Genomic DNA, 26611 nt, shown 5'->3' with positions numbered 1-26611 from the left:
ACATGCGACATGGAGTTTTTGGATCGAAACAAGGTAAGTACGCGATAATATCTCGTTAAAGTCATGGCGTCTGTAATTCTGCTCTCGCATGCTCTCACCTCCATATAGGGTTTTGCTGTTTTAAAACGTTTTTTTTTTTTTTTAATTCCCAAAACTGTCCAAAATATTTCTTCCACCAGAAAATTGAGATTTTAAGCTTTCCAATGATGTAACCCACATGCATATCGGACAATTTTGAAATTTGGCCAAATTGGGGGTCACAGAGCGGAACTTCAAGTCACCTGAGTGTTTTCCGCCATATATAGCTGGAACAGCGGTGAGTCTGGTGTACCAGGCTAAAATCCATCATCAATCGTGCAATTTTATATATTTCTTGTGCTCAATAAGATCAGTTTCAGTATCAGTTGCAAGTGAGCTGGACCTGATTTCAGTTTAGAGGCAGGGCAAATTCCAGATGGACTCTAGCCATTTGCAGAGAACATATCGCCAAACAATCAGTCACACTCACATTCACACCTGTGCAGAAGATATAATTTCAATTAACTTACATTTATTGTTTTTATGTGGGAGGATAAACAGGTGTGGGAAATTCTGTGGTGAAAGACTTTAAAATGTTAACTAGTTGCTACAGTGATCTTTTTGACGACTGTTAACGTGCACTTGAGCAAGGCACAGACTGAAATTTATTTTCCATTATTTGTTCTTGATCCATAGGCAAAAAGATGTTTGAAAATGTTGCAAAATAAATCATTTGCAATTAAATAAATTACACATTTTTGAACATGAACGCAATTCAAGTATAAGTTTAACTACAGTTAATGGTTGCAAAAAATATATAATGTTACAGGTGTGGCAACCGTGCTATCTGGTCAAGCACAAACCATTAAAAAATCTCAAAGTAATGATTAGCCTACCACGGTTGCATTGATTTGAGAGACTTGATTTGAGGATATGACTTCTTCCCGTGATGACGGTAGTTTTTGCTGAGCCTCTTAGCTGGGTATCTTTTTTTTTTTCTTCTTCAAAACGACCAAAATTAAAATCTTGTAGTAACAGGGTTGCATTTTTTAAAACACCCAACTTCTGATGAGTTTATATTTTTTAGTTGACCCAAAAATAGTGACGTAACTGTACGTCACGCCCTGCCTCCACGCGACCACGCGCTCAGCACGACTCTATCGCCACCTAACGGTCAACAGTGTGAACAGCGCCTCGAGCCCGTTAGGAAGATGGCGACAGGAGTCCTTCAGAGAGTGAGCACCGGCTTGGCTCGGGCTAAAAACGGAGCCCAGTCAGCCGGGCAGCTTCTCGTTTGGACCAGGTCAGCTAGCCAGCAAGATGCATTAAGCGTTTTTCTATTTGGCGTAGGCTGTTATTTATGTGTTAGCGTGGAGGTCAAGACGATGTAGTGGCAGGACAAGCTAGCTGCCGACGTGCTAAGCAATGTAGAGTGGCGGTCCGTTTGAACTATACTGTATAAAACACTCGTACCTTCAAATCCTTATTCTACGATTTGAACAATAACATTGTGCACTTACTGATTTAATAGAAACGCACTTCTTGAATTGTTCGTCGGGTTTGTCAGATGTTCAAGGTCAATTTGGTACTTGAAAAATGTCATAAAACAATGGATGCTGCCACCCTAACCTCTGATGCAAATGGAAATGTTTTCAAGCATCTACTCCCTTATAACTAATCCTTATTTTTCAGAGGCTTTTCCACGTCCACCATCACCAGACAAGACAGCTGGTTCAAATCACTCTTTGTCAGGAAAGTTGACCCCAGGAAAGATGCACACTCAACTCTACTGACCAAAAATGAAGAAAGTAACCTCTACAAAATTCAGTGTAAGTACATTGCCCATTTCTGATAATGGACATTATGAAGTTGTCATAAATGTTGAACTTGGCATCTATTTGTTTTTAGTCCATAATGTAAAGCCAGAATGCCTTGAAGCATACAACAAATTATGGTAAGTCCTATTTTGTATGGTTGATTCCCAGATATTTTTTCATCAGCATTACCGTAGCTACAAATGCAACACCAGGACTTCCAGGACCTTTGAGCCCAGCGTTGTGCAGCTAATAAAAATAAACCAGTGCAGTCTATTCCTGTAAGGTGTTTAAGGAGCTGCTAGGCTGCAAGTCATCTGTGCATACTTCGGATGTCTACATGCAAAGTACTTATAGTTGGCTTCTATTTAAGTTCTCCAACCGTAGACATCACGTACCATGTGACAGAATTACTGTATTGAGATTTTGGAGCTATATTTGTCATTTTATTCTTTATAAAACAGCGTAGTATTTGTTATACTTTGTTGTATGATTTTTTTTTTTTAATTGTCACAGCGAGGATGTCTTGCCCTCCATCCATGCTGATAAGTACTACCCCTGTGAGCTGGTGGGCACCTGGAATACCTGGTACGGAGAACAAGACCAGGCTGGTAGGATTGCTTATGTCATCACGGCTAAATCAACAAAACATATGTATTGGTATTTCATTGTGGTGCATTAGTGTAACGGGAAATTATCAGGTGTGCTATGAGGAAAAAAAGGTCCATTTTTATTGACTACAAAAATGTAAGAACAGTTAAATATTCTTACTAGAGGGCAGAAGGTATTCACTTTTTGGATGTACAGTACACTGTACATCCTTTCCAGGAGAATACTGCCATGTACAGTATATTGCCATGTAGATTGCAAATATTTATAATTTTGTGTTTGTAAGGTTTTGTTTTTTTGCCCAGTTCACCTGTGGCGTTACAGAGGTGGTTACCCAGCCCTAACAGAGGTGATGAACAAGCTACGTCAGAACAAGGTCAGCAGAACCTTTTTACCCATTCTGTTTGTCGTCCCTACTGTGTCGTAGCCAAATTGAAATCAGTACTCATCCATTTTTTGTCCCAACTGCAGGAGTTTACAGAGTACAGGAAGGAGCGTGGTAAGATGCTGTTGTCTCGCAGGAACCAGCTTCTACTGGAGTTCAGTTTCTGGAACGAACCAGTACCCAGAGAGGGACCTAACATCTATGAACTCAGATCCTACCAACTGAGGGTGAGTACTCAAGCTCATTTTTTTGTTTGTAGTTTTACATCCAGAATCTACCCATAACTTGGAAATTGTGATTTCTTGCTCCCATACAGATTTTAGGATTGCAAGCAAAAGACCTATTGATCAAAAAATACATTTTCCATGTCTTAGGAATGTGTGACATGAAATGGTTATTACTTTGATAGCATTGTAGTTACTTTGCGTGACATCTTTTATTACCACCACATGATAAAGACAACCGTCCTTAGCCATTAATGGCCATCATGAGTTCAGTTAACCACTTATTGAATGATTCAATTGTACCTATTCTGTATTGCATTAAAAAGTAAATGTGTACAATCGTACAGTGTATAGCGGCTGACATTAATTATAAGCCTTTTAGTCGGGGTGAAAGTGGCTATTTACTGGGGGGGGGGGGGGGGGCAAACTTCTTAACTACTGAAATGCAAAGAAAACTGTTTTAGCACAGTTATTTCTATAACACATACAGTGGGGCAAATAAGTATTTAGTCAACCACGAAAAGTTCATCTCAATACTTATTACTCTTATGTACCTTTTGTTGGCAATAACGGAAGCCAAACGTTTTCTGTAACTCTTCACAATCTTTTCACGCACTGTTGCTGGTATTTTGGCCCATTCCTCCATGCAGATCTCCTCTAGAGCAGTGATGTTTTGGGTCTGTCGTTGGGCAACACAGACTTTCAACTCCCTCCACAGATTTTCTATGGGGTTGAGATCTGGAGACTGGCTAGGCTACTCCAGGACCTTGAAATGCTTCTTACGAAGCTACTTTGTTGCCCTGGCTGTTTGTTTGGGATCATTGTCATGCTGAAAGACCCAGCCACGTCTCATCTTCAATGCCCTTGCTGATGGATGGAGATTTTCACTCAAAATCTCTCGATACATGGCCCGATTCATTCATTCCTTTACACAGATCTTTCGTCCTGGTCCCTTTGCAGAAAACAGCCCCAAAGCATGATGTTTCCACCCCCATGCTTCACAGTGGGTATGGTGTTCTTCGGATGCAATTCAGTATTCTTTCTCCTACAAACACGAGAACCTGTGTTTCTACCAAAAAGCTCTATTTGTTTCATCTGACCATAACACATTCTCCCAGTCCTCTTCTGGATCATCCAAATGCTCTCTAGCAAACCGCAGACGGGCCTGGACGTGTACTTTCTTAGGCAGGGGGACACGTCTGGCAGTGAAGGATCTGAGTCCCTGGCTGCACATTGTGTTACTGATAGTAGCCTTTGTTACTGTGGTCCCAGCTCTCTGTAGGTCATTCACTAGGTCCCCCCGTGTGTTTCTGGGATTTTTGCTCACCGTTCTTGTTATCATTTTGACGCCACGGGGCGAGATCTTGCATGGAGCCCCAGATCGAGGGAGATTATCAGTGGTCTTGTATGTTTTCCATTTTCTAATAATTGCTCCCACAGTTGACTTCTTTACACCAATCGTTTTACCTATTGCAGATTCAGTCTTCCCAGCCAAGTGCAGGTCTACAATTTTGTCTCTGGTGTCCTTCGACAGCTCTTTGGTCTTGGCCATATTGGAGTTTGGAGTGTGACTGACTGAAGTGCTGGATAGGTGTCTTTTATACCGATAATGAGTTAAACAGGTGCCATTAATAAATGTAACGAGTGGAGCTTCGTTAGAAGAAGTTAGACCTCTTTGACAGTCAGAAATCTTGCTTGTTTGTAGGTGATCAAATACTTATTTTCCACTCTAATTTGGAAATAAATTCTTTAAAAATCAAACGGTGATTTTCTGTTTTTTCCCCACATTCTGTCTCTCATGGTAGAGGTTTACCCATGTTGACAATTACAGGCCTCTCTAATCTTTTCATGTAGGAGAACTTGCACAATTGGTGGTTGACTAAATACTTATTTGCCCCACTGTATGAACTAATATAAGTCCAAAGTTCACATTGACAGCTAAGATGTTCTGAACCTCCCCATCAGAGCAAATAAAACTAAATATGATAAATAAGCCTCCTCAACTCTTTCGTTGCTTAAAGATTTGATCCATTTTATGTTGCATTGCCCTTTTTTTGTTGCGTCAATTCAACCTTTTTTTTTTTTTTTTTTTGCCTTTCCAGAAACATGCAAATTTAAACCAATAAAAGCTAACTATCTCTGCTGATCACATGTCAGTATGTCAGCCAATTGAACAGATAAATGAGTTCAGGCGTTTTGCTTTGCCGAGTGCATTCGCACGTTGACGTGACTCTTCATCATCAGACTCCGATAACTGCAGCAGCTGGGGAAACCATGCCGTCCGTGGAATAAAATAAATGATAATATTACACACTACACAAGCAATTTATTATGCTTGTTGTTAACACTTGTGTATGTAAATCTGATGTTAGTAGATTGCTTTCTTCTTGGAGATGAAATGCATGTGTGGCAGCTTAGCTTTTTTTTTTTCATTAAACATAGCGTTTTGACCGTTGCTGTCTGAATTTCGGAATCAAAGCACCATGTACCGGAACAGCATTCCTGCCCTGAATCTTATACCGGAACTGCGTTCCTTACCGTTCTGGCCCACTTTCACCCCTGCTTTTAGTATACTTTAAGAGTGATGTCTCACTGATGTTTATACTAGATAAACCTGGTAAGAGGCATGTTTGGGGCGGTAAAATGATTACGATTACTAATCCCATTGGGTTTTTTTCTCCTCCAGCCGGGGACAATGATCGAATGGGGCAATTATTGGTAAGACAGCATGAATTAATGCACTTAAGAAACATACCGTTCTTAAGAACACCCCGCACATAATTGTCCTGTTAAATGATAAAACTAATGAAGTTACATCACTATAGCCAACAAGACATTTATCACACCACGCAATGCCGTTCATTATGATTAAAATTAGATTTTTTTTTTTTTGTAATTGTGTGCTTTTATGCTATTGAGTATACTTGAACAATGTGTGCCATCATCTCTAACATTGTCTGCGATCACACTGTCAGGTCAGTTTGTATATCTAATCTGTAACTGTAATGACGTAAGGTTTGTTCTTTTTTGGATTAAACATCAGATTAGTCTTCCTCTACGTACATTGACCTGATTGCATGTATTTTTTTTGCCCTAAATCACATTATAAATGATTGCTTTGTTGTCTTTGGCAGGGCAAGAGCTATTGGAATCCGCCAGCAAAACAGTGAAGCTGTTGGAGGATTTTTCTCACAGATCGGCAACCTTTATATGGTTCATCATCTCTGGGGTAAAAAGAAAAAAATGACAGCAAAATTTTAAAAAAGGCACAAAATTCTTATTAAACCTCAGTGTTGTTGTAAAGCCAGCCATCATATTTTACTAAATAATAAATACAATACTCTAGTGCAGGGGTGCGCATTGTTTTTTTGCTCAGGTTTTACTTTTCAAATAGACAACCTCCCGCAATCTACCTTAACAGTGAGGTGTAATGGGGGCTGGTGCATAACCTCATATGTTGCTCATAAAACATCATTAACTTTACACACACACACAAAAAAAAAAAAAAAATCACCGGCCACTTTGTTAGGTACACCATGCTAGTAACGGGTTGGACCCCCTTTTGCCTTCAGAACTGCCTCAGTTCTTCGTGGCATAGATTCAACAAGATGCTGGAAGCATTCCTCAGAGAGTTTGGTCCATATTGACATGATGGCATCACACATTTGGTGCAGATTTGTCGGCTGCACATCCATGATGCGAATCTCCCGTTCCACCACTTCCCAAAGATGCTCTATTGGATGAGATCTGGTGACTGTGGAGGCCATTTGAGTACAGTGAATTCATTGTCATGTTTAAGAAACCAGTCTGAGATGATTCCAGCTTTATGACATGGCGCATTATCCTGCTGAAAGTAGCCATCAGAAGTTGGGTACATTGTGGTCATAAAGGGATGGACATGGTCAGCAACAATACTCAGGTAGGCAGTGGCGTTCCAACGATGCTCAATTGGTACCAGGGGGCCCAAAGAGTGCCAAGAAAATATTTCCCACACCATTACACCGCCACCACCAGCCTGAACCGTTGATACAAGGCAGGATGGATCCATGCTTTCATGTTGTTGACGCCAAATTCTGACCCTACCATGCAAATGTCGTAGCAGAAATTGCGACTCATCAGACCAGGCAACGTTTTTCCAATCTTCTATTGTCCAATTTCGATGAGCTTGTGCAAATTGTAGCCTCAGTTTCCTGTTCTTAGCTGAAAGGAGTGGCACCCGGCGTGGTCTTCTGCTGCTGTAGCCCATCTGCCTCAAAGTTTGATGCACTGTGTGTTCAGAGATGCTCTTCTGCCTACCTTGGTTGTAACGGGTGGTTATTTCAACGCTGTCACGCTTTTATAAGCTCGAGGCTGGATTACTGCAACGCACTTTATGTTGGTCTTCCCAAGTCCTCAGTTTCTCGTCTCCAACTTGTTCAAAATGCTGCTGCTCGATTTTTAACAGATACACCTAGACGTGAACATATTACCCCCGTGCTATCATCGCTCCACTGGCTTCCAGTCCATTTTAGAATTGATTTTAAACTTTTACTGTTTGTTTTTAATTCTATTAATGGCCAGGCTCCTTCTTACTTATCAGAAATTTTAACCATCCGTAACTCTGGCAGGACTCTTCGCTCTACCGGCCAACTTCATTTGCAAGTCCCAAGGTCCAAACTCAAACAGTGGGGAGACCGATCTTTTGCGGTTGCTGCACCCAGGTTATGGAATAGTCTTCCCCCGGAGATCCGCACCACTACAAATTTGGGCCTTTTTAAATCTCGTTTAAAGACACACCTTTTTAGACTCGCCTTTCCCCAAGATTAGTTTAGCCTGGTTTTATTTCCTTAGGGTTTTTAATGTTTTCGGATTTTATCTGTTTTATTGTTTTGTTTGCTGTCTGACTAATCGTGATGTGATGTTTCGTTTCTTTTTTTTCTTTTCTTTTCTTCCTAATGTCATTGTATAATACTTTCCTGCCTTTTATTTACTATGTGCCATGTTTGTCTTTGTTGTAAAGCACTTTGGGGACCTTTCGGGTTTTGTAAAGGGCTATATAAATAAATTTGATTTGATTTGATTTATTTGAGTCACTGTTGCCTTTCTATCAGCTTGAACCAGTCTGGCCATTCTCCTCTGACCTCTGGCATCAACAAGGCATTTCCGCCCACAGAACTGCCGCTCACTGGATATTTTTTCTTTTTCGGACCATTCTCTGTAAACCCTAGAGATGGTTGTGCATGAAAATCCCAGTAGATCAGCAGTTTCTGAAACACTCAGACCAGCCCTTCTGGCACCAACAACCATGCCACGTTCAAAGTCACTGAAATCACCTTTCTTCCCCATACTGATGCTCGGTTTGAACTGCAGGAGATTGTCTTAAACCATGTCTACATGCCTAAATGCACTGTGTTGCCGCCATGTGATTGGCTGATTAGAAATTAAGTGTTAACGAGCAGTTGGACAGGTGTACCTAATAAAGTGGCCGGTGAGTGTATATATACATATATTTTTTTTAAATGCCGCAAGCTACCCACACTAGTGTTGTGATCAACATAATGGGCACCCCTGCTCTAGTCTTACTCCTATGATGTGCAAATTTAGTGGGGATTAAGTGGCACCTGTTAGACTTTGTCAGGTGGCAACAGATTTGTTATTGAATTGAGGCTAGAGGTGTAAGAGATTTTGTTCTTGCAGCCTACAAAGACCTTCAATCCAGAGAAGACATAAGGAATGGTGCATGGCAGCAGGAAGGCTGGGACGAGGTGGTCTATTATACAGGTGGGCGAAGAAACTCTTAAAAATGAAAGCTGGACAATAATCAAGTTCATTGATTCCTTTTTTAAAAACTTTAACAAAAATGTTTCAAAGCTTGATTGGAATCACGGCTAAAAAGAAAATAATCAAAGGGGAATGAATTTGAATTTTACTATTGTCACTTTCTCTAACCAAAGGGAAAAAAATTAAAATAGCTTTTGTTAAAAGCCCCTATTGCACACTCTTTCTACAAATGCTTGTAAGGTCTTGCTAAATTTAGATGTGCCTACAATATAACAGAAGTCAGTGTGAACAGGGTTCCTGTGGGTCCTTAAAATGTCTGAAATTTAAAATCCGGACAATCAAGGTCTTACATTTAATGGAAAATTGAAAGTAGGTATTAAATTTCTAGACAATGCGTTTAATGCCAGGGAAATCACTGTAGTCTGCCGTAAAACTTCTAATGATGTGTATTTGTTTTATTAATGGCCATGCACTAAATACAAGAGTTTGGGATTAATACTGTATATATGTTCTATGGTACGTTGTCCACAATTTCGGCGTATGTCAGCGACTTCAGTTGTCCCCATGGTGAAATTGCCCTAGGTGAAAATAACGGCCCGGTGCAAAGTAGGGATGTGACAATATATTGAAAGGGATGATTAGTGCTGCAATCATTGTCAACAATTAACTCAAGTAATTTGATTAGGAAAAAAAGCTTTGAATTAAATGCTGCTGCTTCGAGTATTCATTTGAGTGGCGTTGTAATGTTGTTGTTTTTTTGAAAGTGTTTGCATTTAGTGTTATTGATACAGTGCCCTCTTGTGGCAACAATAAATATGACATAACTCCTTAAAGAGCATATGACACGAGAAAAAAAAGAGTCTAAAATGTCATTATTATGTGAATTAGAATAATATTTTGAGACGATTCGACTATATACAACAATTTAGCAAAGCACAGATGACGAGAAATTACTCTTTTAATCTGCCGGTTAGCCACGTCTACCATTATAGGGCTTTAGCGTCCCCAACAGGTGGATGACGTCAGCGGTAGACTTGGCTCATCGATTTTACTATTCAGCCCATTGAGGGGAAATTATTCAGAACAAGGAAAACGTGACGAAGAAAGCCGCAAAATGTCATTGTTTCAGTCTCTCTACTCCAATATTTTTACAGGATATTCTTTTTACCCAAGTATTTTTCCCCAATAGCTATATAAATGGCTTGAGAAGGACCAGTCAGCCCGTTGAGGGGGAACTATTCACAACGAGGAAAACGCGACGAAGAGAGCGGCAAAATGTCATTGTTTCTGTCTCTTTACTTGAATATTTTTACAGGATACTCTTTTTATCCAAGTATTTTCCCCAATTGCTAAATAAATGACAAATAACAGTCTTGTGCTGAATGGAATATGAAATAATAAAAATGCATTTATTCAGGACGACATGGCAAAATTACTCCATAATGGTCAAAACTGTCGACTTCACCTTTACTGTCGCACCTCCCGAACGATATTTTATGACACCTAAATCGGACATATGTCATTTCCCTTCCCCGGCTTCGGAGAATGTAAACAAACCAGAAGGCGTGACAGCTAGCCGACATGCTAACCCGAACCGAGTGATGTTTCAAAGTCTTCAAAGCGGAAAATCACACATAGCTATCCTGGATTATTTGACATGACGACCCGGTTGTCGAATGTCTTAGCGGATCGGCAAACCGCCCAGCGGAGAGCAATTTACAGTTCGTTCCCCGGAGGAGGGTGGCTAACGCAGCTAATGTGCTGCTGCTAATGGATTAGGAGAGCTTTTTACATGCCTATCAATGATCAAACGTAAGTAGTCCTTCATTTAAAGGAAGTTTGTAGTGTTTACTTTGTAGTCGCTGTATTCGTATTTGACATAATACAAAACAAGATGTTTACTCACTTCCTCGTAAGTCCAATGGTCCCACAGTAAATGTCCACGGTGAATGGGAACCTTTTGAAACTCCAAAAAGGCGCATACGCCTCTCCCTCACACAGAATGATTTTTCTGCAGCCGTTTGGCTGGCGTGATGCGAAAAATAAACGTATTAATCCGCAAAATCAGCTGAATCCTTCGTCCTCATACACAACAGTACACTGTAGCGTGAAGAGGACGTCTTCTACCGTACACGTCACAGCGCCCTCCTCCTTAATGCAAGACCGAAGCCGGAAGTCACTCATTTTCCTGGCGCGGGATTCAAAAAACTAAATAAATATAGCGATCGCTTCCACACACATCCAAGCGGTCCATATCATTCAGGAGCATAAAATACCGCGTGTATTATGAAATAAACATGCTTTTTCGTGTCACAGGCACTTTAAACATGACTAGTGCTGCAATGATTAATCGATTAACTTGAGTATTCGATTAGAAAAAGATTCAAATTTTGCTGCTTCGAGTATTCGTTTAAATTAAGTGGCGCTTTAATGGTTTATATTGAAAGTGTTTGCATTTATTTTTATTGAGTTGGGTGGATACACTGGCTTCTAGTCTGCCTCATTTCACATGGCTGAATCCAGGTGCTCCCTGTTAAGTTTTTGTTTGAGCTCATGTTTTTTTTTAATGCATTCATTAATCATTATAGGTATATTTAGCCTACAGCCACACGACTGCACAACAACACTCAAGTAAATCATGCCAATTCAATTACTTCAAAGCTCCTTACAAAACTGTTAGGGTAAAAGCATGATTTCATTTGTCCATTTGTCTGCCTGTAGTTAGCTGGGATAGGCTCCAGCAGCACCTCCGCGACCCTCGTGAGGAAAAGCGGTTTGGAAAACGAATGAATGAATGAATGAATATATTTCGCCTGTTTTTGTTGGAATATGTGTCTGAACCATTTGTTCAGAGCATTGTAAAAAAGTTAGCATTTTATAGCGTTTAAACTAGCGGACTTTTGCAATGTAAGTTAGCCAATTGTTCTTTTGTTGTACATAAATCCTCATTTATTTTTTACACCGTTTGAGGCTCAGCTCAGGTCAGGTAATTTGATTTTTATTGTTCCTTATCTGATTACTCGATTATTTGAACTAATGGTTCATCGAGTAATCGACTACTAAAATAATCGATAGCTGCAGCCCTAAACATGACTGAATCCAGCTGCTCCCTGTTGAGACCAACATAAGTTTAATTGGTCAGTAACCCAAAAATCAACAGGAAGTGACCCGTAATTGCCCCAAAGCAAAAGGAAGTAATCGAAAATCACCAGGAATTGACGTGAACTGCCCCAAAATGAACTCGTTTCCTGACAGTGGCTGACACCGATGGCCGAAGACGTCCAATTCATTTGAAGCGGGAGGGATGCCAGCGAATCATTCGCTGCCACCCTCACATTTCAAACTGATTGGATGTCTACCCGTGATAAACTCATTCCAATTCACAGCAGAAAAATGAAAATAGCTTGTTTTGCTGTTTATTAGTTGTTTTGTAGAATATCCTAGAATGATTTCCTGACCCATGTATCGCTAATTGTTGTACTGCCAAATTGTGAGCAAATCATATCGTATCGTGAGGTTCCCAACCCTAGTGCAAAGTCTGAATAAGACTTTTTCATTAGGAACAATGGGGGTCAGAGCCATCAAGTCGAACATGAGAGGAGAAAAACGTCAGTTACAGTGAAATGAAATTTGTTTTTTTCTCCATCAGAAATTGTTGCAACATTTTGGTCTTAAATTATATTTTTAAGGTCTTGAAAATGTTTAAGCACTAAATTTGACTTTTAAAAGGGTGCAACAACCCTGTGTGAAAACTTTTGAGTTGAACTGAAAGTGCAGTATTTCTAAAACTTGTGTTGTTTGCACGGTTTCCACAGTCCCTCTTATTCAGCATATGGATTCCCGGATTATGATCCCCACCAAGGCATCGCCACTAAAATGAAAAGACAAGAGCCTCTCACAGGACTGAGCATCAATTGGGACCGTTCCGATTAAGTAAACAGAGAATTACTTCCAACAGTTTCAATGCTGCCAAACTATATGACCCGTTTCTTTCATCATTTTTGTTTTTTTCTGGACTGTTTAATTTGATGAAAGATTGATATCAAAATGAATACATTTACATATTTTGATGGTTACAGGTGGCATAGCATGGGGTAAACGTTAAAAAAAAAAAAAAAAAAAAAAGTTATTACAACATTTACCATTTTCCTTTTTGTGTTGATGTCCTAACTAAAAATTGTGTGTGTTGTGGTAGTTGCAGTTGCACTCAAAATTATTCAACCCCCATTGTAAAATTCATCTGCTAAATGCACAAAACTTTCAGTAGTCGGCAAGTTTAAAATGTGCTGCACTATTTATTTTGTTTCCCCTTTAGCTTATTGGTGACAAATTTAATTAACAATGGGTGTTGAAATATTTGGAGTGCAAATGTTTCAATTCAATCACCGGATGACCGCATACCCAGTACAGCATCTAAATTAACATAACACAAATCCCAGTTAGATAAAATGGGAGCTAATAGTTGGAAAGACTATCTCAGTGATGCTTGGTAATATTTAAATTACTGGTCATCTACAGTACATGGACACAAACTACAAAAGTGTCAACGCAAACATTATGTCCAAACAAATATTATATATATTTTATTTTATTTTGGGGGGGGGGGGCAAGTCGACATTTTTGCTTTGACATATTCGTCGGTCCTTGTTACTCCACCGCCATATGTCACTGGCTGGTCATTAATTTCAACATTTTCTCTTGCCACATGTCAGCTAATCATTGATAAAGAAGCTGAGAATTTACCAAAGTGGCTTGAAATATTAAAAAGCAGCTGTATGGCATGTACATGTTAATATTCTTGATCATATAACTGCTGGAGCTCACTATATTGTGCAACAGGGGGCTTTTATTTATTCAGTGTAACCTTGATTGTTAACTGTTTAAATGTTAGCTGGGATAACATGATCATCAAAACTTTGAGTCGCAAAGTTAACAGTATCAACGTTTTTTTACACGTTTTTTTTTGACTGAAATGCATCTTGTTTTCCCGAGATCCTTTTTTTTAAAAACAATACAATCCTGTTATGAAGTTTCCTAGACGTGTTTGTAAATGTGACCTTTTCATTTTTTTTTTTTGCTTTTGTGTGAACAAAGCATGCCTTGCTTTTAAATTATATATGTAAGATATTTTCAGGGGATTAAACGATACACACATGAGCAGTCACACCTCTATATTCGGATTTTATCCTCCAAAAAAAAAAAATCATGTCTTTTGTCGTGCTCAGGCAATAACAACAGAATTAAAGAAATTCAAGAAACCAAGTTTATAGCCTGTTTGTTTTTAATCTTTATCATTATAACACATTTAGCTGCAGTCTTACATAATTAAAATCTTGGTTTTTTTCACATTGCACTTCCCATTGTGTTGGAGTTGTCTTAGAAGAAAAAAAAGTGCCTAAAACACAAAAATAACATTTTGAACCTTCACACAGGCAGTGGATGTCTTACATCTTCTAGTATAGAATATCAAGATTGTAAAAACCACATGAAGGTAAAATTGGTCGGACTCAAGTAAATGGTCACTGATTCAAAATCTGTTGACATAATTGGAGTATGCACAATGGATAAAACCATTAGATACATACATTTTGGTGCAAATAACACTGATAAAGTTTTTTTTAAAAAAAGTATTCTTTCTAGGATCTTCAAATCTTTTCCATTTCTTTCAGCAACTCTCCAAAACTTGTAACATACCACGTACTCAACTCTTTAACCTGAGGCCTCACGACATTGCCACCAAATCCGATGAAGGCGCTCTGAAGAGGATAGAACAAATTGGCCAATCAACATTGATTTTCATTACAGTGAAGTTGAATACATTCAAGCTTTGAAGTTTAGGGCCTGTTTACACAGAGACGCTACGACCAAATCAACAAAAATCAAGGCAGTACAGATTTGCGAGCACACGACCGGAGTCTGATTTCAATCCCCGAACAACACTGCAAGCTCCTGTGAATTCATTCATTAGGCAATGTAGTATTCATGCCATGCAGTTGGGGCAGTGCAAGTTTAGAACACGACAGCCAATACACGCACTTCCTTGACGACATCCTCCTCAGCTCAGAATGTGGGTGGAGACAACTAACATTGTTTTTCAATAATTATAGCAGTGAAGTGGTAATGATAGCCTGGCGGTTTTCAGTTTAGATTGACGGAAAATTAGAATTACTAGTTAATTAGTAATTACTAGTAACTAGTACTTTGCGTTACAGGACTACAAAACAAAATATTAATGTAACGTTGACTGGGATTCACTAACTTCACAAATATCCAGAAAGGACACATTCAATTGTTTATTCTTGCACGAATTGTAGGTAGTAATCAAAAGCTTGCGTCTTTGCTCTCAGGATTCACTGTCACCTTCAAAATGCGAAGCCAATCTGCAACACAATTGCTGCAGCTTGCTGTCGCAGCGGCTCTGCATAAACGGCCCTTTAAATGAACCCTGGGGGTATTAACATAAGAACTTACAGCTGGAGGACAGGCCTCCAGATCAGTGGCTCCATCTCCAATCATTACAACTGTCTTGAAGCCGTACTTTTCCTTCAGCATGCTGATGACTTTTCCTTTGCCACCGCTCTCTGCTGTTGCTTGGCTCTCATCAAATCCTGCATACTCGCCTAGACAAAAATCACATTTACTCAATTAAAATCACACTGGAACATTTAATTGAAGAAGAGCAGTACAATAATTGATTCCTTACTGAATGAGGAAATAAAGAACACAAGGACCTTAAGACTCTAAACCAATGTATTGCAAGAATGTTCAGCTACCAATTCATTTGCTTTATTTATTCTTCATCATCTGGCTGCTTTGTGTGGTGTACATTATACCTGGATTCTGCTTTACATCGGTGCAGCGCAGTATTTGCCTTCAGTTTTTGTAATAGTTATTCATTACCCGGATCTTATTTCAACTGATATTGAGTAAAAGGTGGTGTGCCCCAGGGCACAGGTACAATCCCTCACATTCACCCTTGTAGACTACTAAGGCCATAAATTATCCGCAGGTATAATATGGGAGGAAGGCAGAGTGCTTTAAGAGAAAAAACGCGAAGGAAGAATTTGCCAACTTTGTGGGAAGATAAACAGATTTACTCTTGGAATCACGTAACCTCCTTTTAATAGCCATTCTATTCACAGAATACCGAGCAATTTTGAAGGCAGGATTGCAAACCTGTTTCACCTTTGGATTTTTGGTACCTGATTTAAAAAAAATTTCACACAAACCAGATTACCCCATAAAACAGACTTAAAATGAATCAGATGAGATCATACTATACTTACCATTAAAGTAGAACTTGAGCCTGTTGGCGTAGACATTTTCTAAAGGAATATTTAGCTGAGTGGCCACATGTTCAACAATACAGCGAAAGCCACCTGAGATGAGGAACACCTTGATGTTGCGCTGATGTAAACGGTCCACAAGGTCCCTGGATGTAAATACAAAGGGACATCATCAATGTTTCAACGTACGTGCTGCATTCATTCTTTCCATTTTGGAAAAAATATAAAAATATGGTGGTTGTGGCTCTTACCTAATACCTGGGGTGAGCTGTGGAGGGTGGTCTGTGATCAGTTTATTGACTTGTTCTCTGGAACATTTGATGATGGCGAGACGCTCAGTCAAAGCTGATTTGAAAGTCATTGAGCCACCCATGGCTCTACGTGTCCTATAATGTGCAAATTTGAAAAAAAAGTGATAACATCAGGCAAAAATACATTATTTTGCATCAGGCTACTTACATTTCAGTTACCGCATCCCCCACACCACAGAACTTAGCTAGTTCATCAATGCCTTCTTCTTTGATAACTGTGCTGTCCACATCAAAACATACAGCATCTGCTTGTCTGAAAAGTTCCTTTGTCTCTGACATTGTGGACATGGCTATGCTATGAAGAGAAATAAAGGATACGGTATCATCAATATTAGAGGACTAAAAGAAAAATACGAGAAAAACTTTCCACAGAGTTTCTGTTTTGTTTAAATAACAAATAGATCAGATAATATTAGCCTGTGAAAGTCAGTCTGAGAGCAAAGCTAACGAAAAAAAAAAAAAGATTGTCACATTCAGTATGAGATTGCAGACTGCAGATTTTTGTAGTCTGCCAACACGCTATCCATAGGTTTTCTATTCTCTTATTGCCGTGTGACTTTTTTCAGCCTACAAGTAGTAGCAAGCGCTGCACTAGAAAGCGAAAAATGATCAATTCCTGGAAAAAAAAAAAGTTGGTGCATTGTTTTGGGTGGAATAACAGTGAAATGATTTAAAAACAAACAAACAAAAAAAACAGCCAGATTTGAGTGCCAAATGTTTTTTTTACATGTAAACTTACAACGGTGTAGACATTTTTGACTTTTTGACCCCGTCACCCTTTCATAACACCAGTGCATTGCAGAGTAAGAAGATACAAATTCTGTAAAATTTGTACTAGGGTATTTATTTTTCTGATTATTTTTATTCCATGTCGTTTTTAAGGTCCACTTATTTGTCATAATAGGCTTGTCGTGAACATCTGATTTAAAAAAAAAAAAAAAAAAAAAGAGTGAACATCAACCATGTTTCAGGTATTGATTGACACCTTTGAGGTCTACAGTATTATGAGGCAGACTACAGAGATAGATGCTATATGAAGAAAGCTGAAACACCAATATCAAAAATAAAGGGAAGAAAAACGAAGATATTCCCCATCTATGGCCTCATATAAAAAGGGTTAAACAGTGAAACCATTTTGTGTGCAGTGAGTTTTTTCCCATAGTGCTAAGTTAGGAAATGTGTATTGTATCTTTTTTATATAATTTACAGGCGCATAGGTGTGTGTGTGTGTGTGTGTGGGGGGGGGGGGGGGGGGGGTATATAAAACTTAATTTTTAAACCGCGTACATTTCAGAGTTTGTACTTTTACTCACATACATGAGTTGTACCAATGATTTAACTTTTACAATAGTCTTTTTTAAATATACTATAGGTGATCACATGCACAGCAAAGTTATTTAATGTCTTGGATCCAGTGATGCAGCAAAAAGTTTCACAACAATGGCCAGTGAGTGCCAAGAACGCGTTGCATAATGACCGCTTAAACAAAACATATGAAGGGGCCATAGTAGACATCATCTGCCACTGTTGCGTCACCCCTCACTCAACATAATAGTGTGGCAGACTTAAAATGAACCAGGAAAAAACAATAACGCAACATAACAGGCAATACAAAACTGTAAACCATCATTCATATCCGAGGAAAAAGCTGACATTTAATCAAATCAACTAATATGTTCACCTCAATCAATGATGTTTTCGCTCTGCTGTCATCCGCTGACAAACACACCGTTGATTCGAATTAACAGGACTGGTACAAGCACTGGTAGGTCAAGGAGAAGGTAAGCAGTACAAAAGCACACGTTGTTCAGCAATAGTACTTACGGAAAATAGCTACGACGAGAAGGCACGAGATGCCGTTTCTGGACTGGCAAGTCTGGCAGAGGTGCACGGTTAACGGAAGCACCGGTTGGCAAAAAAAATGCAGAAGAAGAGCCAAGCGGAGAGTTGCACCAATCAGAGGAAAGCCGGTGACGAACCGCCCAATCTCTCCTGATAGGACGTCGGAACGGATGACCAATTAGATGTGCGATATCAATGATCCCGCCCATGCATCAGATCATTCGGGTTCGTGTGATGCCAGAAACTAAAAGAAGGAGAGAAGAGGGAACACACCAGGAAAAGGTAGAGCTGCATCGTGAGGAAAAACTGATTCCTTTTGACATTTGTGTCACGCTGTCGTCGGAGTAATACATGAAGGCAACATAATTCCTGCAAATAAACAACTAACCGTCTTTTAACTTTTAAATTACGGTCTAATTAGCTTTAGCTCGTTAGCATTTTTTTCGAAGTCCCTGCTGTAGAAAACTAATAGTAGCTACTGTGGGACATAATGCCAGAAATCTTATATGTATTCAATCTTATCAATGTAGATTTAGTATACTTAACATGTCTTCCCAACTTTACTGAGAACCTTAGCGCACGCCACGTGTTATACTGCATGGCCGAATTCTGATTTACCGTTGATGTGGTAAACTCGGTCAGACACCATGCGAAAGAAATTTCTCACATTGACTTTACAGTGAGTGAGCAGTGTTGTAGCTCATTTCGCTGTCTGGTGAGGACAGATAAATACCAATTCTCATGCAAACTTTAAAGGCATTTCACTTCAATATTTCAGAAAGTAACATGTTTCCCTTTTCTTTTTACCGCAGAAAATGAGGGAATAGCTCTTGCTGAATCAACTCTTCAGTTTCTGGACCAAAGGCTGAGGTACACATTCATAATCTAATAGTTTCAGAATCGAAACGTGAAGTCATTATTGATATTGGGACCAAACTTGACCAAATGACCGCATGGCTGAATTCTGTTCCAACTCTGTGGTGGACACAGTCAGACACCATGCAAGAGCATGGCCTCATTTCTTTGGATGGCGGGAGTGATTTCTTAACTTCACCCAGCACTTTAGAAATGAAAACAAATTAAACACTTGTGACATTTTCCTGACTTTTACTATTATCTACTTGTAGTTATGTCTTTTTTTCCCTCCTTCAACAGGACTTCCGAGAGGATCTTAAGGTCAACTGGCCTAAATCCGAGTGGATCGTGTAGTGAGGTCATCCAGGCATTTATTTGTTCAAGCATATGGTACATATAACTGTCTTGGTGTTACGAATATTTATTGTACGTTCCTATATATAAGTAAAAAAATAAATAAATAACGTTTATCACTGACTTCCTCACTGTTTTTTTTTTTTTTTTAATTCATTAATATACAAAATTTTTGGTTTATCAACTTTTCACACATCCAAACATTAGGGAATGTACCCTTTTGGTCACATCTAATTGGACACTACAGGTACAACCATGTCAATCACATCTGACCAAACTTGAATATATGGCATATGAATCAAACTCGCGTCACCGTTGAGCCCAAAAGCAGGACAATGTTGAAGGAAAAATTCAAAATTATATTTGTTTAAAAACTACTTGTATAGAAAGGGAAAACAGGCAATCTTACCATTTGAAAACAAGTTTTGTTAAAAATGAATGTGGTATGAGTTAAGATTATGAACGTGAAAAATTAGATTATTTTTTATACATTAGTCTTATTTCTCATTGAGGATTGGCATACATTGAGCATTAAGAAATAACCAAAAGCAGTCTGCAATTTTAATTATGAACCAAAGCTACATTTAATATTTAAACATTAATGACATTTGACGCAGGAACCTACATTGAAACTTGAAAGCGCTTTACCATGTTAAAAGATCACAAAAAGTATTGAACAGCATGCGTTATCAAATCAAAAAACAAGTGACTTTTGAAGATGTACAGTTGTGAACGCCTAGAGGGCTTTAGAACAGATTTAACTAACAAGTAAGTTTAAAAAAAAAAACTGCCATACGTATTGTGTCGAGTAAAAACACAGTTGCATTAAATGCATGATGCGGCGTCTCCCTGAATCCAAAAGATGGTGCTATTTTTCTGTAGTGAAGGTAGTCAAAAGCAGCAACTTCAGAAATGGTGAGAATAAAAATAAAAAATGTACATGTGATACTACAAATGTTTGCTTATCTTTAATTGCATTTGGCGAGCCAACTAAAATTTTATATCAGTTTATTTCCTTTGAAGTAACACATATTTAGTTTGCTGGGGGTATGTTTGGTTACCTTATTGATGTTCTCAGTGCTCCACCATTTTCACTTATAATACAAACTCCACCAACACAGCCGAAGCGACCAATTGTATATTACCAGATATTCTGGACTGGCTCATCCACTATAGACAGCAGGATGGCCTTTGGCGTGTTCTCGAAAAGTGCTGCTCTGTTCTGCGTTTGGCCCTTTTTGACCCAGTGACCGTAAATCTTGAAGGCACATGCATCAATGAGCTTGCGAAGGGGCTTGAATGCATATGGGTCACTCTGGATCACCTCCTTGGTGATAGGCTTGACTCTACGGTAGCTGCAGTAGATGCGCATAGTGGCTAGCACCGTGAGGCAGATGACCTGGTGGAAAAGCAAAAATCATTAATGTAATGAGTCAGACTGAATGAATGAATCTGTTTGATGTTAAACAGCATTTTTGATGCAATGTCATACATATTTAAGTTCTTAGCATCATCTTTTGGGTATATATATCTGGCCACTGTGGCCAGACAGTGTCTCTATTAGTACTGTAGTGTAGTGTGATGGTCGTTATTGTACTCATTATCTGAATTCAACTTGTCTCAATCAGTGGCAGAGACTAATGTCTGGGAACATGTTTAAATTGAAATTGAACAATGTTTCTTTGCATGCAAATATTTTATGTCAAATGTCAGTCTTGGCTGACCTAGACTTTTCAAACAAGCTCTAAAGACACCTTGACTGGATGGTGGCCGCTTGTCACTAAAAATGATAAAGTATTGTAATATTTCCCTACAGTTTCTGTTGAGAGGTTGATTACTACAAAACTTCAAACGTTAATTTATTATCTTTGGATCAATTAACTGGAATTTTCAGAAGTTAATGGCCGAACATTTTTGCACATACTGTGCTCAGTTTGAAAAAAGAAAAGTATCAGAAGTCCCACTGTTAGTATTCAGTAAATAATCTGCAATTTCACAAATATACTGGACTATTACATGGAATTGTATTGGCTCTGCTCGTTTTGATAAAGTGTTCATGGACTTTTTAAATGTTTGCTTCTTGAGGCATTTAAAGTCATTTTGACACAGGCTCTGAATACCTCACCTTGAATTTTCTGTATGGACTTAATTGTCGGACTTCATCCACCACATACTGCGAGAAGAACGGATGGTTGAGCACGTCGGCGGCAGTGTACCGCTGTCTTGGGTCCACCACGAGCATCCGAGAGATCTGACAAAAAACCCGAATGAGTATGTTTTACTGTAGTACCATGTAGGAAATTTTTTAAAAATAGATGAAACTACTGAGCAAGAACGAAAATAAAATGGCCAACCAAATCTTTGACTGTGTCGGAACGGTCCTCCCATTCAGGGGATGAAAAACTGTAATCTCCCGCTAAAATCATACGCAGCATCAGCATCTGTTTCCTGTGCCAGAAGGGTGGGGAACCAGCTAACAGAGTGTACATAATCACCCCTGCACTCCATCTGCACATATAAGCCAGACAGCAGGCACTGTGTCAGAATGTATTCATGATTGCAGGAGCATTCATATCACTTACATGAGCACTTGTGAATAAAACGTCTTGGCATGGATGTAGAGCAGTAGAGCAAAGGCATCTAAATCCACTAGCCCAGCCATCAGAAATATCAGTAAAAGCACCTTATGTATTATGTAATCATTTTTACTGTTTTGTAGTGTGTTTTGATTTTTGGAATAGGACTCACATATCCACAGCAGTTCCGTATCCCTCGTGGCCAGAGTCCATGGAGCACTGGATGATCTCGGGTGCAAGATAAACAGGAGTCCCACACACCTCTGCGTGACAGAAACAAGTTCAACTTCAAGTAACACGGCCAAATAACGTTTTAAGGCGCTTTTGAATGAGTGCAGCAGTAATATTTGATATTTGTTGTATATATATATATATTTTTTAAGCATAAATAGACAGGTGTTTACTGCAATCTTGCACACTAAAATTAACGTTAAGGAGCTGTGGGCATGACAGAGATGACATCAGATCAAGCTGATTTAACACTTTGCTTCTTCGGATTTCATAACATACCATGTATGCTAGCGCCATCATTGTCTTCTGTCAATAGTATTTCCTTTGATTTGATGATTCTACTGAATTAATTAACCTGACATCACATGCAAATAAGTAGTTGACCTCGTCGCTCAATAGCAAATACATTTGAATATCTTGTTGCATATAAAGGTTTGTAACTTAATGATGTGGAATCAGATACTTGAATTTGAACAGCTGCTAGTGCATTTTGAAAACTTGTTATATTACTTTATTTAAGAGTACTAACCTGCTAATAATATCACAATAAATCACAGTGTACTGTATCCCCAACTGTGGCAGACAGGGAACTAAGAATCTGATTTGTCCAATAGGCTTTCTGGTGGGATCTTGTTTGGAGTTGAGTTCTTCTAACCTTTAAGCTTCTCTCCCGGTTGGATTTGCACAGCGAAGCCAAAGTCAGTCAGTTTGATGTTCATCTCATCATCCAAAAGAATGTTTTCAGGTTTGAGATCTCGATGAACTATGTTCTGGTCGTGGAGAAAGTGAACCACATCCAGCAGAGCACGCATGATGTTCCTACAACCGGTACACAAAACAACTCATGAAGGCTTATTTTGGTTAAAGTATGAGAGTAGGGTGGTTTTTAGTCAAATTCCATAGTGACCTTGTTTCCTTCTCACTCAGTGTTACTTTCTCCGTGAGGTAGTCAAAAAGTTCTCCCCTTTTCATCCTTTGAAAAAGAAAGACAATTATTAAAACAACAAAGAATCAATATTGTGGAAAGAAAATTATCCCCCGTAAAGTATAAATAATATAGTAAGTGGCTATATTTTGCTTGTGCTTACTTACAGGTCAAAAATCAGGAAGAAGAATACGTTGGATTCGTAGCAATCTTTTAGCTGTACTACAGGGTGTGTCAAGCACAAGATACATCAAATACATAAAATCGAATGGCAAATGTCAGCATTTGCAATTAGAGACCAGTGGTAGGTTGGAAGGACAACAACCCATGAATGAGGTCTTACATGCATTTAAAATAGACTTACTAATATTCTCCTGTCCAAAGACTTTCTTGAGGATATCAATTTCCTTCACTGTAGAGTCCCTGATCTCCTCAATTTCCTCTGGGGTCATTTTGTCTGAGGGAGTGACATCGATAATCTTCACAGCATACTCCTGAGACGTCCGTTTGTCAACACAGCGACGCACCACGCTGCTCACTCCCCTGAGGGTAATAACAAGACAGACATACCCTTAAATGTGCTGTTCCATACATGTTTATTTGTATTGCACTAATACGTAAATTACACTGAGGTAACTTCATGCAAAAACTTGGATTTTACCAATTAATCATCCATCAATTTTTGATGGAACTCTGGAGTAAGTCAAAGGCAACCATATGACTATAAGTGCTCCACTTTAAAATAATGTATTATAAATACACTTCAGTCCAGTCAGTACTTCAACTTATATCAATGGACAACAGGCCTGGGTTAGAATATTTTGTAAAACAATAGTAAAGGCAATTACTGAGCCAATAGAGAATGGGATAAGAATGAATATTTTTTGGTTCCTTCATTTTCCAAATGATCTATTTATAAAAATTAAATTAAAAAAAAAGTGACAGTAAATATAACCTCCATCTCAAAATCTGCTTTGAACACAGAACCAAAACACCCAATAAACACATGCTTGGCCAACAATGTCACTTTATGTAAGCGAGCCACTGTCCGAGAAGTGGAGAGGAATGACAATTAGTGGTCTCATTGTCTGCTCACATGCCTAAAGAGATGTATGGATTACCATTGAGACAGATTTCTTGGGACACTGGTAGACTTTACTTTGAATTATTTTATAGGTTAAAAACACTGAATCATAATACGCACTCTAAAATTAAATTGCTCTCAGTTTATTACATGCCTTATAACATGTACCTTCCCAGAATCTCCTTCGGCTCATAGTTGTCATAGAATTCCTGGGCGCCCACCCAGTCTGGGATCTCCTCCTCTTTAGTCATGATGAAGTGATTGACACAACAGCTCTTTGCTTCCACACTAGTGGGAAGGATGGGGGAATCAAATGTCATCACATAATTCAAAGAGTTTGTATTTAAGAATGTGCAGTTTGTAAAACGGTGTTATGAATCTTTGACACCAAAACCTAAAGGCAATCTGCCTTTAGTGGGCTAAAGATCATTGACGGATAACGACATAACTTATGTCAGAAACAAAATGAAAACGGCAATATAGTAAACAGATATTGTAATGTATGTCTATGTAGGTGCTTACAAAGCAGGTATAATACTGAGAAAAGGAAAAAAGGTATGATGACAAAATTTGCTCTTTCAGGTGGGTGAAGGACGTGACTATTTGCCTGAAATGGTGGAGATTTGGTATTTTATTTATGAATAAAATTATAACTATTGTGATAACTGCATCAGTGAATATAGTTGATTACTGCAACTTGAGAGGGAAATAGTTTGCCGTTAAGCAAGTTGTTAAATGATAACAAACACGTGGGTTTAAAACAAATCCTCGGTTCACGGCGGAGTTTTGTCCCTTGGTATGTTGTTGACCTGACCCAGGGGTCAGAAACCCGTGGCTCTAGAGCCACATACGGCTCTTTAGCCGCCCTATAGTGGCACCCTGGAGCTTTTTCAGAAATGTTTAAAAATGGGAAAAGATGGAGGAGAGAAATATATTTTTTCTTTTAATATGGCTTCTGTAGGAGGACAAACATGACACATTCTCCTAATTCATTCATAATGTAATTAAATTTGAGGCAGCATCGTACAACAGAGTCGTCACGTGGTGCGTCATTCTCTATGCACTGCAGGGAAAATAAACATTTAATCATGAAGGCTCATTATGTATTTGGATCCAACTTAGTCATTTTGATAGTAGGCTAATATAGCAAATATAGATACATACTGCATGCGTTGCCTTCATTACAAGGCTTTTAATTTTTTGTGGCTCCAGACATATGTCTTTTTTTTTTTTTTTTTTTTGGGGTCCAATATGGCTCTTTCAACATTTTGGGTTGCTGACCCCCAAGTACATACCTCGCAGTCTATCGGTAACCCAGCAAGTCCTAATTTCAACAAATGTTTGCATGAACGTCTTGGGATATATAAAACAATTTTATTTTCTGTATAATAGCTACTGTTAATGTACTGCGCTCAGCAAAGACCATTAAGGCTGTTATTATAATTTCACGAAGCGAAGGATGCCATTAACCAGTAACGTTTTCTATATTCTAAACATACTGTATTGACCACAGCATGACAAAGACGTAAACATTTAGGATTTAGCTAGGTTTTAACTCATTTGGGATGATTTTCTCGTAACGCCCCAATTATGTCCCCTCCCTTTAGCTTAATTGAAAAATAAAAGATTTAAGATGAAAATGTTTGTCCTCCTTTCGAAGGTTGTCGCGTTGTTCTAAGCGATATTTGACTGGACAACTTGGAACGAAAGTTAATTAGAAAGGACGGTCCACTCACCGCGTTTCGTCTCACTCAGTCCCTCCTATCCTATCAAAGATTATCCATTATATTGAGAGGAAGAAGTCGTTCAACGTCGGACACAGCCACAGCTTCTGCGGGTCGCTGCCATGACAGGAGCTCAAATGTCAGACGCCTAAAATAAATGGTGGCTTCAAAAGCGACCACTGCCACGGACAGTATCCGCTTCGAAAGCAAAGCTCCTGAAAATAACCTCATCAAGACGGCCCTGTCCTTCATTACCCCCAAATGACCGATTTAGTGTTCCAATTTACAAACTGAGCACAAGACTGTTTTTCTTTGAAAGAATAAAATTGTCCCAAACTTGGGACATTTTTAATTCACCGTTAGGTTTGACTTCATTGCTATGTGACTGTGCAGTAAGAATAGCTTGTGTAGCGTGGAGAAACTATCACTAACACAAATACAGTTCATATCGTTCCAAAATTTCCGACAAACAGGCAGCATGTGTTAGCTGTCCCTTCTCAGTGTTTTATTTAATAAGACTCGGGTGACAGTTCATTTAAGACCTCATCCAGTTGTAAAATGTTTTTTTCAGTCAATTAATGCGTTTGGTTATTATGATACATCATGCTGGGAA

General features: G+C 38.8%; 3 protein-coding genes, 1 long non-coding RNA gene and 2 other non-coding genes across 6 annotated transcripts; 4 read left to right on the top strand and 2 right to left on the bottom strand.

Annotated features, from left to right (window-relative positions):
* Positions 1–1191: 1191 nt before the first annotated feature.
* Positions 1192–14072, top strand: nipsnap2 (nipsnap homolog 2). The gene is made up of 10 exons (XM_057838849.1): positions 1192–1321; positions 1711–1847; positions 1927–1972; positions 2349–2443; positions 2747–2817; positions 2913–3053; positions 5737–5768; positions 6185–6279; positions 8727–8810; positions 12626–14072. The coding sequence occupies exons 1-10, from the start codon at positions 1230–1232 to the stop codon at positions 12688–12690; spliced, it is 858 nt and encodes a 285-aa protein (XP_057694832.1). The 5' UTR covers positions 1192–1229; the 3' UTR covers positions 12691–14072.
* Position 14073: 1 nt separating this feature from the next.
* On the bottom strand, positions 14074–18299 carry psph (phosphoserine phosphatase). Its single transcript, XM_057838851.1, has 7 exons — positions 18232–18299; positions 18089–18169; positions 16556–16702; positions 16348–16482; positions 16097–16242; positions 15282–15430; positions 14074–14566 (listed from the first exon to the last, which is right to left on the bottom strand). The coding sequence occupies exons 3-7, from the start codon at positions 16693–16695 to the stop codon at positions 14456–14458; spliced, it is 681 nt and encodes a 226-aa protein (XP_057694834.1). The 5' UTR covers positions 16696–16702; positions 18089–18169; positions 18232–18299; the 3' UTR covers positions 14074–14455.
* LOC130917450 (uncharacterized) lies at positions 18209–19576 on the top strand. The gene is made up of 3 exons (XR_009063465.1): positions 18209–18531; positions 19062–19119; positions 19405–19576. It is a non-coding gene; the product is annotated as an uncharacterized LOC130917450 (long non-coding RNA).
* Positions 18588–26495, bottom strand: LOC130917445 (phosphorylase b kinase gamma catalytic chain, skeletal muscle/heart isoform-like). Its single transcript, XM_057838847.1, has 10 exons — positions 26011–26495; positions 24443–24562; positions 23555–23733; positions 23358–23412; positions 23173–23238; positions 22921–23084; positions 22207–22297; positions 21813–21966; positions 21584–21709; positions 18588–20857 (listed from the first exon to the last, which is right to left on the bottom strand). The coding sequence occupies exons 2-10, from the start codon at positions 24523–24525 to the stop codon at positions 20600–20602; spliced, it is 1176 nt and encodes a 391-aa protein (XP_057694830.1). The 5' UTR covers positions 24526–24562; positions 26011–26495; the 3' UTR covers positions 18588–20599.
* Positions 18846–18978, top strand: LOC130918252 (small nucleolar RNA SNORA15). Its single transcript, XR_009063698.1, has one exon. It is a non-coding gene; the product is annotated as a small nucleolar RNA SNORA15 (small nucleolar RNA).
* Positions 19201–19329, top strand: LOC130918253 (small nucleolar RNA SNORA15). The gene has a single exon (XR_009063699.1). It is a non-coding gene; the product is annotated as a small nucleolar RNA SNORA15 (small nucleolar RNA).
* Positions 26496–26611: the final 116 nt, after the last annotated feature.

The sequence above is a fragment of the Corythoichthys intestinalis genome, chromosome 6 (genome assembly GCF_030265065.1).
Source record: "Corythoichthys intestinalis isolate RoL2023-P3 chromosome 6, ASM3026506v1, whole genome shotgun sequence".
Taxonomy (NCBI): domain Eukaryota; kingdom Metazoa; phylum Chordata; class Actinopteri; order Syngnathiformes; family Syngnathidae; genus Corythoichthys; species Corythoichthys intestinalis.
Note: the sequence above shows the minus strand (reverse complement) of the source record. Positions and strands in the feature narration are given on the sequence as shown.